General features: G+C 38.8%; 2 protein-coding genes across 2 annotated transcripts in view; both read left to right on the top strand.

The window, feature by feature from the left end:
* Window positions 1-4,825: 4,825 nt before the first annotated feature.
* The window catches only part of LOC132690985 (uncharacterized), a 53,467-nt gene continuing 42,734 nt past the window's right edge, over window positions 4,826-15,558 (top strand). Inside the window, exons 1-2 of the mRNA XM_078439039.2 lie at window positions 4,826-4,860; window positions 5,708-5,782. Of these exons, the coding sequence (XP_078295165.1) occupies window positions 5,750-5,782 (33 nt within the window). The 5' untranslated portion in view covers window positions 4,826-4,860; window positions 5,708-5,749. The remainder of the gene's footprint in view (window positions 4,861-5,707; window positions 5,783-15,558) is intronic.
* ZNF345 (zinc finger protein 345) overlaps window positions 5,696-15,558 on the top strand; it is a 28,530-nt gene continuing 18,667 nt past the window's right edge. Inside the window, exon 1 of the mRNA XM_060652049.2 lies at window positions 5,696-5,782. The gene's annotated coding sequence lies outside the window, so the exon portion shown is untranslated. The remainder of the gene's footprint in view (window positions 5,783-15,558) is intronic.

The raw sequence follows: 15,558 nt of genomic DNA, 5'->3' as shown, positions 1-15,558 counted from the left end.
TTTTTTTTTTTTTTTTTTTGGTCCCCCTACACTGTATTCTCTAATCAGCACCCTGGTCTCTCTCTCTGTTTTTAAAGTTTTAGTTATTTAAGTAATCTCTATACCCCATGTGGGGCTTGAACTCACTACCCCAAGATCAAGAGTTGCACAGTTTTCTGACTGAGTCAGCCATGTACCGAGTGATCTCTTTTATTTTATTTTTATTTTTTAAGCTTATCAATTTATTTTGAGAGAGAGCTCAGGAGGGGCAGAGAGAGAAGGAAAGAGAGAGAATCCCAAGCAGGCTGCTCATTGTCAGTGAAGAGCCTGATGCGAGACTTGAACTCATGAACCGTGAGATCATCACCTGAGCCAAAATTAAGAGTCAGACACTTAATGACTGAGCCACCCTGGTACCCCCACCCCCACCCGCAAGTGATCTCTTTTAAATGCAAGTCAGATCATGTCACTCCTCTGTGCAGAACCAACATTGCCTTCACATCTCACTGAGAAAAATAAGCAAAGTTCTTACAATGCTCTCTAAGACCTTCCATAATTGGTCCCCTCATTAGCTCCTTCTTCTCATCTACTATTCTTCACTTTGTCACTGTGACCAACTTGCTGCTTTTGAATATACCAGGCTTGTAGCCAACCTATGGCATTTCTATTTTGGTGTTTTCTCTGTTTATAATTCGCTTTGTCTAAATACCTTTAAATGCCACTGCTGCTTCTTTTTGGTTTTGCTCAAATATTTTCTTTTTAGGCTTCTCCTAACTATTCTATTTAAAAGGACAATTCCCAGGGTTCCTGTCTGGCTCAGTCAGAAGAGCACACAACTCTTGATCTTGGGGTTGTGAGTTTGAGCCCCGCATTGGGTGTAGAGATTACCTAAATAAATAAAACTTTAAAAAAAAACAACAACACAGGGGCACCTGGGTGGCTCAGTTGGTTAGGCGACCAGCTTTGGCTCAGGTCATGATCTCACAGTTTGGGAGTTTGAGCCCTGCGTTGGGCTCTGTGCTGACAGCTCGGAGCCTGGAGCCTACTTCAGATTCTGTGTCTCTCTGTCTCTCTCCCTCTCCCCTGCTCATGCTCTATGTCTCTGTGTCTCTCAATAATAAATAAACGTTAAAAAAAAATTTAAAAAAAACATAAAATTGCAATTCCCTTGGCACTTGCTATGCCATTTCCAAGCTTTATTTTTCTCTTTAGAGCTTACTCTTATCTGGAATACTATATATTTCATTTGCATGTTCATTGACCACTTTCCCTGACTAGAATATAAACTCCTTGAGGAAAGGAAATTTTGGCCATTTTTTTTCACTGATGCTTTCCTAGAATATAACCTGGCACATATAAAGGCTCAATAGGTCAATTGAGCTGTTAAATCAAAAATACAGTGTTTGACAAGAACAGGAAACATGAACTTTCATAAGTTTTTTGGTGGGAATGGAAAGTGATTCATCTTATGTGGATTGCAAATATTTATACAATGCCTCTGACCCAGCACTTCTTAGAGGAATTTATTACAAAGATGCCTGCACATCTGTGCAAAGCTGAATATATAAAGATATTCATTCTAGAATTGTAGAAACCTGAAAACATCCTAAAAATTCACGAATATGGTATGAAAGTATGACATTTCCCCCACCACAAAATACTATGCCACCGTAAGAACAAGGAATATGTATTAATATGGGATGTCTCCTAAGAAATAATAGTAAAAAATAAGATGCTTTATATTAAAATTTGTGAAAAATAAAGATAAGGGGCCTTATATACATAGATATGTTGGTATAGTCATAGAATTACTCAAAGTAGTTTACATAAGAAACTAGCCACAGTAGATACATGTAGAGAAGAGAAATAGTGAAAGGGAGACTTCTTTTTTTTTCACTATAACCTTGTTTACATTTTTAAGATCAATGAGATGATTCCTTTAAAAACAACTGTGAAATGGGGCACCTGGGTTGCTCAGTCGCTTAGGAGTCTGACTTCAGCTCAGGTCATAATCTCATGGTTTGTGGGTTCAAGCCCCATGTGGGGCTTCGTGATGATAGCTCAGAGCCTGGAGCCTGTTTCAGATTCTGTGTCTCCCTCTTTCTCAGCCCCTCCCCCTGCTCATGCTCACTCTCTCCCTCTTTCAAAAATAAAAAACATTAAAAAAATAAAAATAAAATGAAAACAATTGTGAAAAAAAAAAAAAAGTTGACAGAAAGGAGAGCCAGGAGGAAAGTTACTAAGTTCCTAAGCTAGTAACTTTGAGAGGTGATGAAGGTTGCTGAAATAGGACTGTGAAATGCAGATGTAAAATATAACCCTGAAGCTTTTAGCAATGGAGAGATAGAAAGCAGAATGTAATAAAAAGAAACTGCAGTGTGCAACAATAATAGTTTCGAAAGACTGCAGATTTATGAAGGGCTGAGTGCATATGTAGACTCTCAAAATGAACAGAATATGGTCCTCTAGGATTACTTAAATAAAAGAGGGCACTGATAGAGGAACAATGAGGACAGAAGGGTTCATGTCAACTGAAACTCAAGGAGAGTAAGGCCTATGAAGGAAATCCTGAAAAACATTTCAGGGCCGTCAGCTCTCTCACTGAACATCTGCGTTCTGCCTTATTCCACTCACTCTCTTGTACAAAACCTCCTTTACCTTTCCTCTATTCACCACCCATGGCCTCTCTTCTTGTTCCAACTTAAAGATTTCATTCAGTTTGGTGATATGATAGTCCATATATAGGAAAATGACCTAAGACTTTAATTCAAGTACCATCCCCAAACTCAGACTGAGCCTGGGCCTTTCAGGACGTTGCCATATAAAGAGGAATGAAAGAAGTAACATTTTACCTTAAAGGTTGAGCATATACAATGATATAGCAGAGGATTGAGAATATCTGAAGCTTGCATCTCAAAGCTGAATCTACTATGCCGTGTAAAGGTTCTAAGTATTTCAGAAATGGAAAAGAGACAGCACTTTACTTTCAGAAATTGAATTATACAGAGAGCTATCCACACCTAATATGGCTGTGTTGCTCTAGTTCTCCAGCATCACATTGCTGTACAGATTCCTCTGAACATCAATTAGTTTTTTATGTTTATTGATTTATTTTGAGAGAGAGATAAAGGCAGAGAGAGAATCCCAAGCAGGTTCCATGCTGTCAGCATAGAGCAAGACACAGGGCTTGATCTCATGAACCATGAGATCATGACCTGAGCTGAAATCAAGAGTCAGATGCTTAACCCACTGAGCCACCTAGGCGCCCCCATCTGAACATCTTTAAGTTGTGGCTGATGCTCCTGTTTGAATTGAACAATCACGTCTCTGAGTGTTTACTCTACCAATGACTCCCAAAGAACAGAGAAGAGTAAATGTCTGGGGGCAAGATTGTGGACAAAACAGGTACCCCTATAGCAAAATGTACCTTGTTTAAAATGTCATACTGATTTGTTATTCTGTTCCAGAACAAATGTTTGGAATCTTAAGTGTTTATATAAGAATGCTGCAAGTTATTTATTATATAAATTATGTAGCTTTTCCCTCTTAAAATTGAAACTCCAGGAAGACATGCCCTTATTATTAGTTTGAACAGGAAATGAGGCTTGCAGGATTCAGATTCCTCCACCATCTCAGCCACCCATGCCGAGATGACCCACATTTAGGTGATCACACAAATACTCATACACTTACCCACAGACCCACACACAATCTTGCCCCACCACATGCACACAATTATTCCAACCTCACACGCCCATGATATGACCCTCTAGCCTCACGAAGTCACACATAGTCTTGATCCCACCACTCTGTTCACACTCACCAATTTTACTCACATGCAGTTTCTCTTACACTCAACTATCCTCCTCCAACCAGTCACATATGTAATCTCACCGCTGTCTCACACTTTCTTTGCCTACCTTCAAATACATAACTGGGCTTGAAGATTTCTCCCTTTCAAACTCCCCAGGCTGGTTTGGTCACAGATGCTCCCGTCCACATTCGGGTTCGTTCTCCCTGCTCCCCGACAAGTTCCGAAGCAGTCTGCCTCAAGAACATCTTGGTACTCAGGGCAAAGCAGAATTCTGAGCACCATCAGGGCACTTAAGTGTGGCCAGCTTCTAGAGGAGGCAGCTTAGGCAGCTTGGCCTGGTCCATCTGGCCATTGGCGAAGGCCAGGACTGGGATTCCCAGGATGCCTGAGAAGGATGCCTGTAGGACCCAGTATGTTACAGGTGAACTACCAAAGCTGGAGAGGGCCGCTCTGAGGGCTGTGTCAACGAAAAATTGCACCAGACAAGTTAAACAGGTAAGGAAGACTTTATGAAAGATTGTTGCAATAGAGAGAGAGAGATTGAACTCAAGTCAGTATATAACATAGCAGGGATTTATATCCAATGCACCGCGTGAGGGAGTCAGTGGATAAATGATTACTAAGAGGAGCGTGGTTAAGTATCAAGGGCAGGGGGATTCTTGCTGAACTAGGGTCTGCAGATCAAGGACCAGCCATGGTCAACAGGAGTGCTCACAGGAGCCTGTCTACAGTTTGGTCGACGGAGTCCTTAGCTGACGCTCGCGGAAGCCCCCGGAGCGCGGCTCAGCGGGAAGGCCCAGTTTTGGCTAGGTCCGGGCTCCACGCCTCGGGGAAATTGGGATATATCCGGGCGACAGCTTTCCAGAAACCTGTCGCATTCTGTACTACATCTCCCAGAGGCCTCTAGGCTCAGTGCTCCCTCCCGCGAGAACTGGACCTTCTCCTGAGCAGTGGGCGGGATCTTCTGGCGGGTTGGAGCAAACGGCCCCAGGGCGCTGCGCGAGCTCCTGCGTTCGACTTGTTCCAAGTAGAGTAGAGAGGTACTACCTGTACCGAAGGAGGCGTAGGTGAGGTGGCCCGGAGCCCGGGATTGGGCCGGCGTGTCTGGAACCTCTGGCCTGTGCAGGGTGTGTGGGGAGCCAACTGAGAGGGGGAGATTGTGAGGAGGGTGTGTGTCTGAATGTGACTGTGTGCCAATGTGAGCGTGTACGGAACTGTGAGGGCGGGGAAGGGGGGCTTGATTTGCGGTTATGATTGTTCATGTGTAATGAGGTAATTGTGTGACCGGGTGTTTGCGCGTGTAGCGTTCTTTGACCGCGTTTGTGTGTCTTCTTGTGTGTGTGTGTGTGTGTGTGTGTGTGTGTTTATGACCATTTGCTGAACTGTGGGTATGGGATGCCTTAACTGTGAGATCGGTGATTGTGTTTACCGAAGGTGTGTGTATTTGTGATATTATTAGTGTAGGGTGCGTGTGAATTCGTTATTGTCACTGTGTCCCCATGAAGTGTGGCAGTCGGAATGTGAGAGTGTGGGGTGCCTATGACTGCGATTGTGACTGTGTCTATTCCTGCAGTGTGTATGCTCGTGTGACCATGTGCAGCCAGTTGTGTTTAGGTTTGGGGTGCCTGTGTCCTCGTGGCGTGAGTGAGTTTGTGGGAATATGTGCCCGTATAGCACTGTAGTTGTGGGGCGCCTTTGTGTGCCTTTGTGACTCCAGCGCTCTGTTCCCAGGAGACCTCTGTGAGCTCAGGGACAGATTCTGCCCAGAACTACAGTCACCCTGCTCTTGTTTTGATGCTGGTGTTGAACAGGCACCCTAGCCTTGCCTGACCTACATGTATAGGTGACGGGTGGTTGGTTGACCTGGACTCCCAGAAGAGCCTGGTGTTTCCTGACTTCTTTCTTTTTCCCCAGCTCTGCTTTGCTTGCACAGACGCTTCCAGAGTGGAGGAAAGAATGGCTGTTGAAAATCCACAAGGCTCCTGCAAGGTAGTTTGTTGTGTTGTTTCCCCTTTTTCCCTGGAATCCCCTTTTCTTTGTCAGGACTTGACTTGCTTTCCTCCTCTTGAAAATTCTTGTCCATCAGGTGACTTGATCCCTGGAATTTCCCCTTTGATAAAATGTGAGTGACTGCACACCCTAACCCCTCACAGACCTGATTTTCTCTTACTAAGTTGTCAAATGGTTTAATTTTCCTTTATGCTGTCTTAAAAAAAAAATACTGTTTCCTCCTACTTGTAAAAGTAAAATATGATTATTTTAAACAATTTCAGAAGTACATCTTTTGAAGAAAATGTCCATTCCCGGTTAAAAATCAATGCTTACTTTTTTGTATTTTCTCCCCACTGTGTTTTATGTACATATATAAAATGTGATTTTTAAAAATTGAATTCATTCAGCATTTACCATTATGGCCTACATTTTTTACATAAAATTAAATTTAAGTTTTCCCACATGATTTAATATTTGAAACATTTTTAGAAGTGCGTATTTTTTTTGAATGCCTCTGGCTTATTTTTTTTGCTCTTAAATTAGATACAGAAATAGCATATCCTACTTATTTGTATTGTTTAATATATAATTGTAAAGACTCATGTAGGGAGTACCTAAGAAATAAAATACAACTATCTCTAAAGAAACCTCTAATGTACCCCTCCACAATCACAAATAACTGTGCTCCTCTGGTGATAACCACTGTGATGTTTTCTTTGCCTTACATTAGAATTTTAGTACCTATGTATGCATTCCAAAATCATATAGGTTTAGTTTATGTCTGTTTTCTCTCTTTGTATGAGTAGACATTCTTTTGTGTTTTTTTTAATAAAAAAATGTGAGCTTCATTCATGTTTCCTGTAACTACAGTTAATTTTTTCCATTTTTTCCATTGCTATATATATATATATATATATATATATATATATATTATCTTGTATGATAGCATCACAATTTACTATTTATCCTTTCTGTTTTTCATGGATATTTGACTTCCAGTTTTTGGTCATAACAAGCATTGTGACCACTAGTATTTTGTGCACATATTTTGGTACACATGTGCTTGCATTTCTTTAGCATATATGCTAAAATTATGATTAAGTTGCTGAGGGATAGAAATTGTACATCTTCAGTTTTACTAGACAACGTCAAACTGTTCTCTAAAGATACTGTGCAAGTGTTTTACTTGTATCAGCAGTTCACAAAGGTTCCTTTTGCTCTACATCCATGCCAGCCCTTGGCATCATCATACTTTTAAATTTTTGACAGTTTGGTGGTTGTCTAATGTTATCACATTTAATTGATAGTTCCTTTATTATCAATGAAATGTAACACCAATTCTTGCCCACCTGGGCGTCCTTTTTTGTAAAATGCTTGTTCAAATGTTTTGCCAAATTTTAATTGGGTGGTTTTTCTCTGATTATAGCAATTGATATATGTGTGTGTGTGTGTGTGTGTGTGTGTGTGTGTGTGTGTGTGTGTATCTTTTGTATAATAGTGACTAAATATTTTCTTCTGCTCTGACTTAGTTTTTCATTCTGGTGCCTTTTGACGAATATAGAGGTTCTGGTGCCTTTTGATGAATATAGAGGTTCTGGATTTAAATGTAAGGAATCTTGGGGCACCTGGGTGGCTCAGTCGGTTAAGCGTCCGACTTCAGCTCAAGTCAGGATCTCGCGGTCTGTGAGTTCGAGCCCCGCGTCGGGCTCTGGGCTGACAGCTCAGAGCCTGGAGCCTGTTTCAGATTCTGTGTCTCCCTCTCTCTCTGCCCCTCCCCCGTTCATGCTCTGTCTCTCTCTGTCCCAAAAATAAATAAACGTTAAAAAAAAAATTTAAAAAAAATGTAAGGAATCTTTTTTCGTAGTTCTTGTTTAAGAAATTTTCTGCTATGTAGAGGTAATGAAGATTTTCTCATGTTCTCTTCTAAAAGCTTTCTAGCCATTGGTTTAAACATGTAGGTCTTTACACTACCTGGAATTGATTCCTGTAGGTAGTGATTTAATTTCATTTTATCCCCCATGTGGGTATCCAATTGTTCCAGTATCATTTATTGAAAAGTTCATCTTTCTACACTGATTGACAATACCATTTTAGTAAAAAAAATCAAGTGACCACCTATGTCTACATGTATTTTGGGAGATTATATTCTGTTCCATTGCTCTATTTTTCTCTCCTTGCAGCAATATCATGCTATCTTATTCGCTGTAACTTTATAATATTTAGAGCAAGTCCTCTTTTGTTCCTCAAGAGTGTCTTGGCTGTTTGTGTTCTTATGCATTTCCGTATAAATTTTTGAAATACCTTGGTTGCACTCAGGCATCTTTTGTGATTTAGATTGAATTGCATTGTATCTATAATTGTATAAATAGTAATTTGGGGAATCTTGGGGTGACTGGATGGCTCAGTCGGTTAAATGTCCAACTCTTGATTTCGGCTCAGGTCATGATCTCATGGTTTGTGAGATTGCACCCCCCGTTCAGTTCTGTACTGACAGTGTGGAGCCTGGTTGAGATTCTCTCTCTCCCTCTCTCTGCCCTTTCCCCCACACGTACTCTCCCTCTCTCTTAAAATAAAGACATTTTAAGTTTTTTAATGTTTATTTTTGAGGGAGAGCGAGCGAGCAAGGGAGGGGCAGAGAGAGATGGAGACACAGAATCTGAAGCTGTCTCCAGGCTCTGAGTTGTCAGCACAGAGCCCAATGCAGGGCTCAAACCCATAACCCATGAGATCATGACTTGAGCCAAAGTTGGATGCTTAACTGACTGAGGCACCCAGGCACCCCAAGACATTTTTTAAAATCTTAAAAAAAAAAAAAAGAAATTTGGGGAATCTTCTAATAATACAAGCCTCTCAATTGACTTAGGTCTTCTTATTGTTTCTCAACAAGGTCTTGCTTATCTCCTGTAAATATTCCCAGGCAATTAGGAATCATATAATCCATTCTACAGTATTTCCTTTTTGCATTGAGTGCCAGGAATCTGAGCACTTCAAATAATGATCAATCCTAGTAATAATTTTAGCCTGGGTTTTTGATATTGAGTACCTATTACCTATGACCTTTGTATATTATTAAAACATTTTTTTTCTTTAATTCTTATTCTCCTCAAATACATTTTTGAAACTGGGGACATTGGGTCGTCTATGTGGCTCAGTCGGTTAAGCATCTGACTTTGGCTCAGGTCATGATTTCACGGTTCACCGGTTTGAGCCTTGGCGTTGGGCTCTGTGCTGACAGCTCAGACCCTGGAGCCTGCTTCAGATCCTGTAGATCCTGAAGGCTCCAGTTGCTTCAGATTCTGTGTCTGAAGCAGGCTCCACTTGCTTCAGATTCTGTGTCTCCCTGTCTGTCTATGTCCCTCCCCCACTCGTGCTCGCGCTCTCTCTGTCTCTTAAAAATAAATAAAAACATTAAAAAAAGAGAGAGAAAGGAAGTGGGGATATAATAATTAGGAAGGGGGCGCCTGGCTGGCTCAGTCAGTGGAGCATGCAACTCTTGATCTCAGAGCTATGAGTTTGAGCCCACGTTGGGTGTGGAAATTACTTAAAAATAAAATCTTAAAAAAAGTAGGTATAGACTTAGATACAGACAGATGCTTACTGTCTAATATTTTTATTTTAATAACATTTTGGTCCAATCAATTCTGTTTTGTATGGTACTTTTACTGTTCTCTTCATATTATGTTTTATAACTGCCCTTACCTCTTCCCACTACCCTCCACTATCCTTTGTCAGGTAGTTTCTGCCTCTGCATCTTTGCCATCTATTCTCACTAACTGTTTAGTTTAAATATTGGCTCCTTCAGGAAAAGAAAGAAACACCGTATCTCAGATTATTTTACCTATGCTATTCTCTCAATAACACGGTGTAAAAAGTATGGGCTCTGGTATCAGATGTAGTTTCTGATCTCAGCTGCACCACCTGTGAGCTGTTTAACCTGCAAATGAGAGGCTCTCATTCTCACTCAGTGTTGAGAATGAAATCAGATATGTGTGGAACACTTGGTACACATCAGAAGTTCGGTAAATGTTAGCTCCCTTTCTCTATTTCTCATTCTTGGGAACTTTATATCAATTACAGTTTAAAGCCCTTAACTAAAGGCCTTTTGGTGGTTCCCAAAGGATCTTTTATTTTAAATTGAGGTATAATTGACATGTAACATTATATTAGTTTCAGATGTACGACATAGTGTATTGGTATTTGTATATATCTTGAAATGACCTCATAGTAAGTCTAGTTAATATCATCACCGTACATAATTTTTTCCTGTGATGAAGAGTTTTAAGATTTACGCTACTAGCAGCTTTTAAATATGCAATACAGTATTATTAACCGCCCATGACTTATTTCTTTTACGACTGGAAGTTTGCACCTCTTGAGCCCCTTTTTCCCATTTCACACCCCCCACCCCTGGTCTCTGGCAACTATCAACTATTTTCTGTGTCTACAAGCTTGGCCTTTATTCAGATTCCATATGTAAGTCAGGGGGTGCCTGGGTGGGTCAGTCAGTTAAGTGTCTGACTTTGACTCAGGTCATGATCTCCCGGTTCATGAGTTCAAGCCCCACATCAGGCTCTCTGCTGTCAGCATGGAGCCTGCTTCTGATCCTCTGTCCGTGCCCCCCTGCCCCTCCCCCACTCACACACTCTCAAAAATAAACAAACATTAAAAAAAATAAATTCCACATGTAAGGGAAAGTATATGGTATTTATTTTGTCTGACTTACTTCACTTAGGATGATGACCTTGAGGTCCATCCATGTTGTCATAGATGGCAAGATTTCCCTCATTTTTATGACCGAATAATAATATAAAATCTCTTTATTCATCCATCATGGGTCACTCAGATTGTAAACAGTCTTGGCTATTGTAAACAATACTGCAGTGAACATGGTCTCATATGTCTTTCTGAATTAGTGTTTTCATTTTCTTTGGATACTCAGAAGTGGAATTGCTGGTTCATATGGGAATTCTGTTTTTAATTTTTTGAGTCCTTACTGTTTTCTATAGTGGCTACACCAATTTACATTCCTACCAATAGTGTATAAGTGTTCCTTCCCTTTTCTCCGTATCTTCCTCAATATGTTATTCCTTGTCTTTTTGATAATAGCCATGCTAACAATTGTGAGATGATATCTCACTGTAGTTTTGATTTGCATTTCCCTGATGGTTAGTGATGTTGAGTATCATTTCATGTACCTGTTGGCCATCTGTATGTCTTCTTTGGAGAAATGTCTATTCCGATTCTCTTCCCATTTTTAAAATCAAATAGGTTCTTTGCTATTGAGTTATACTTTCTTTATATATTTTGGATATTATCATATACCCTTGTCAGATGTATGATTTGCAAATATTTTCTCCCCCTTTTTTAAATTTTTTTTATTTTTGGGACAGAGAGAGACAGAGCATGAACGGGGGAGGGGCAGAGAGAGAGGGAGACACAGAATCGGAAACAGGCTCCAGGCTTCGAGCCATCAGCCCAGAGCCTGACGCGGGGCTCGAACCCACGGACCGTGAGATCGTGACCTGGCTGAAGTCGGACGCTTAACCGACTGCGCCACCCAGGCGCCCCTTTTTCCCCTTTTTATTCTCCCCTTTTTATTTCCTTTACTATTCAGAAGATTTTTTGTTTGTTTGTTTGATATAGTCCACTTTTTAAAAAATATTTAGAGAGAGAGAGAGAGAGTGTGTGTGTGTGTGTGTGCGCACTCTCATGCGCGAATGGGGGAGAGGCAGAGGCAGAGAGAATCCCAAGCAAGCTCCATGCTCATTGCAGAGCCTGACATGGGGTTTGACCCCACGAACTGTGAGATTATGACCTGAGCTGAAATCAAGAGTCAGACCCTTAACCTGAGGCACCCAGGTGCCCGTCCACTTGTTTATTTTTGCTTTTGTTGCCTTTGCTTATGGGGTTATATCCAAAAAATAACATCTAGGACCAATGTCAAGGAGCTAACAGCCTCTGTTTTCTTCTAGGAGTTTTATGGTTTCAGGTTTTACATTCCAGTAAAATAATTTTGAATTAATTTTTTATATGGTGTTAAGACAGTAATCTAGTTTCACTCTTTCCATGTGGCTGTCTAGTTTTTCCAACACCATTTATTAAAGAGACTGTCCTTTCCTTTTTGTATATATTTGGATCCTATGTTGTAAACTTATTGACCATAGTTTATTTTTGGGTTTCTGGTACATAGGTTTATTTCTGGGTCTCTATTCTGTTCCATTGATCTGTGTGTCTGTTTTTATGCCAATACCATACTTTTTTGATTACTATATCAAAACAATCATATACAGTACTTTAAAATCCGGGAGCATGATGTATCCAGCCTTATTCTCCGAAGGATTTTACAGGCAAATTTTGCTCCCCAAATGCCTTGTAAATCATTGAGAGCCAGGATTATGCATTTCAATTCTCTTATATACATAACTTTTAATCCATTTTAAGTTTGTTTTGCTGTGTATTGAGGATCTAAATTCAATTATTTTTCACTTACTCAGTATTGTTCCAGTGTCTTTTATCCAGTAATAATTTATTTCCTTTTCCATTACTTTGCATTACCTTCTTGGTGTTATATTATTTAAATAGGCTGTATCCTCTATTTGAAAGTTTTTTAATTTAAAATTTAAAAAACTGTACTTGTACCTATGCCATGTTTAGATCATTTCCTTTTACAAATCTTTGAATACCGATCAAATATGTCACTTTTTTCTGAAGATAGCTGTTTTCTCTGTTCCTTTCATTACAAAATAATTATTACAACAAATTTAGAAAATGCAGAGAAGCAGAAATAAAAAAAAACAAAGGTCATCTGTAGTCCTACCAATTAAAGATTGCTGTCACATTGTTAGAGCAAATACTTAGAATTCTTTTTTTAATGTGATCATACTATGGTCACTGACCTTTAACCCATGTTTATCATGCCTAAGTACCTTAGGAATAGCTGTCGTGTTTTTACACATTTATCTTTGTCGTGAGTTGTAATGGTCTGATAGTGTTACCATTTTATCAAGCCTCTTTTGTTGAATGTGGTTTGCTTATAAACTGTTGCCTTTGTAAACAAGTATCCTCTTAGCCTGAATGGCTAAAATTTTTAACTTTTATTTTTAGTTAAGTAATAATTATATGTATATAGTCAATGAATATATCTTTTTATACAAATAATTTATATGTTATGGAGGAGCTCAAGTTCCATGTGACCACAGTCTCCAATCCCAGTTGTATACCCAAAGTTCCCAAAAGTAGCTACTGTTAAAAATTATTTATCCTTTTTACCTTTATCCTATACATTTAGATATATGGATACATGTATGTGGTAATGTTTTGTCACTTAAAAGTTTATCTATATGAAAAGAATTATAAGTATATCCTGCAAAATGTGGAAAGTAACTGCATTATAGAATTGGTCCAAGGTTTAAGTTGGTTCATGTAAAATCCTTAGAACAGGATTCTTAGCACATTCACTCAAAGCTTCCACTTAGTGTAAGTTGTTTGGTAATTATTGTTACTAGTTTGAAATTTGCTTTATTATTCTGTGTGGAGAATTGTTCACATAAGTATAGAACTGTCTCACTTTAATTGCTTCACATAAAGCCATATTTTGTAGTACTGTGGTATGTTTAATCATTCTTTAGTTTTTAAACATTTAGATTTTATATAGTTATCACTGTGGCAAGCACTGTTCCAGTGAATATTTATGTACAGGCATTCTCTAAGGTATACACTAAGAGTAAAATTATGGGGACAATAGAGTACACATATATTAAACTTCAGTAAATATTTCCAAGTTAAACTTCACAATAACTTGTTCACTTCACAGTACTCCTAGCTGTCTCTGACAGAACCTGTTTCTCCACTTCTAGTTAGTTTACTTATGGCTACATAAGGTGCAAAAAAGCACTTGCAACAAATAGGGACAGAGGATTAATGATTTCTTTTAATTTAATCTAGTTATTTTTAACCTTGGTTATTGATGTCTGGGTCCCAACCACAGCAATTCTGATTTTAATTCACCTGGGATATGACCTAGGCATCATCATTTTTAAAAAAGCACCGATGATTCTAGAATGCTATCCACAGTTGAGAACTAATGACTTAAAAGCTCATACAAGGTGACAAGAAAAACACTGAGATGCAATTTGTCTGCAGTGGGGTTCAAGCTCTAGAATTTTTTAAAAGCTACCCAATTGGGGTGCCTGGGTGGCTTAATTGGTTAAGCATCTGCCTTCAGCCCAGGTCATGATCTCACAGTTTGTGTTTGAGCCCTGTGTCCGGCTCTGTGCTGACAGCTCAGAGCCTGGAGCCTGCTTTGGATTCTGTCTCCCTCTCCCTCTCTCTCTCTCTCTGCCCCCTCCCCAGCTTGTGCTCTCTCTCTCTCTCTCTCTCTCTCTCAAAAATAAATAAACATTCTTAAAAAGCTACTCAATTGATTCTGATTGCAGTGAGAGTTAATCACTGACTTAGGCAAATCATGATTCATTTTCTAGAGCTGCTGGGTACTGTAGCTATCAAAAATAAAAACAAAACCAGTCTTGTAGCAAGGAAGTAGAGGAGGGATGATTTTGAAGGAGGCAGTCAACAATGCCTGCCATACCTGTGCTCTTGCCAGCAATTAATATGAAACTGTCATTGGTCATTTTAGCAGTGTTTTGGGAGAAAACCTAAAGCATATAGTATACACACATGCTTAATCAGCAGTCTTCATGTTTTTCAAAAGCAAGCCTTGAGTTTTGTGACTCTTACATACTTTATTAAATTTTTTGTAGTCTGTTTTTATCTTCATTAATCCTTTCCTGCTGTTTTTTGAGATTCTTTTGTTAGAATATTGAATTCTGATCAGTTTTATTTTATTTTTTAACGTTCAGTGTTACTAATTTTTATCTTTGTAATTTTCCCATGTCCAGGTTTTTTTTTATATATATTGCTCTCCTTTTTACTTCATTTCTAGTATCTTGTATTTCTATTTAGTTTCATATTTAAGAATATGAGAATTATTGAGAATATTAATATTGAGAATAATAATATTGAGAATTATTAATAATATGTCTTGTTTGGGGTAACTTTTCCATTTTGATTAAATTTCAAACTTGTAGAAAAGTTACAAGAATAATACAAAGTAGTCTTGTGTACTCTTTACTCAGACTCACCAATAGTTTTATTTTGCCCTATCTACATTATCATTCCTATATGTGCTTGTAGTTCTCTCTATATATACATGTGCACACACACTTACACAATACACACATTTTACCTGAACTATTTAAGAATAAGTTGTGGATGTTTGCTTGTTTACTCTTAAACACGTCAGTGTGTTATTTCCTCAGAACAAGAGCATTATCTTATATAACCACAGTACACTTATTAAAGTAAGAAATTTTAGCAATTATGCAATACAGTTATTTAACAGTCTATATTCAAGATTTTTCACTAGTCCTAATTTCTTTGTAGCAACTCACCCTACCCTCATCCTCTATCCCCAGGCACTGTCCAGGATACAGTCTAGGATCACACATTGAATTATTGAATTTAATATCATGTCTTTTTTTAGTCTTCTTTACCTGGAAGAGTTTCTCTTTCTCTGTGTTTCATGACCTTGACATTTTTGAAGAGGGTAGGCAAGTTATTTTGTAAAATGTCCCTCAGTTAGGGTTTGTCTTAATGGTTCCTAATACTTATATTCAGGTTATAAAATTTATGGCAGGAATACAACAAAAGTGATTGTATCCTTCTCAGTGCATCCTATCGGGATAAATCATGTTGACTTGTCCTGTATTTGGAGA

Source organism: Panthera onca, chromosome E2, assembly GCF_046562875.1.
Source record: "Panthera onca isolate mPanOnc1 chromosome E2, mPanOnc1 haplotype 2, whole genome shotgun sequence".
Classification (NCBI taxonomy): Eukaryota; Metazoa; Chordata; class Mammalia; order Carnivora; family Felidae; genus Panthera; species Panthera onca.
Note: the sequence above shows the minus strand (reverse complement) of the source record. Positions and strands in the feature narration are given on the sequence as shown.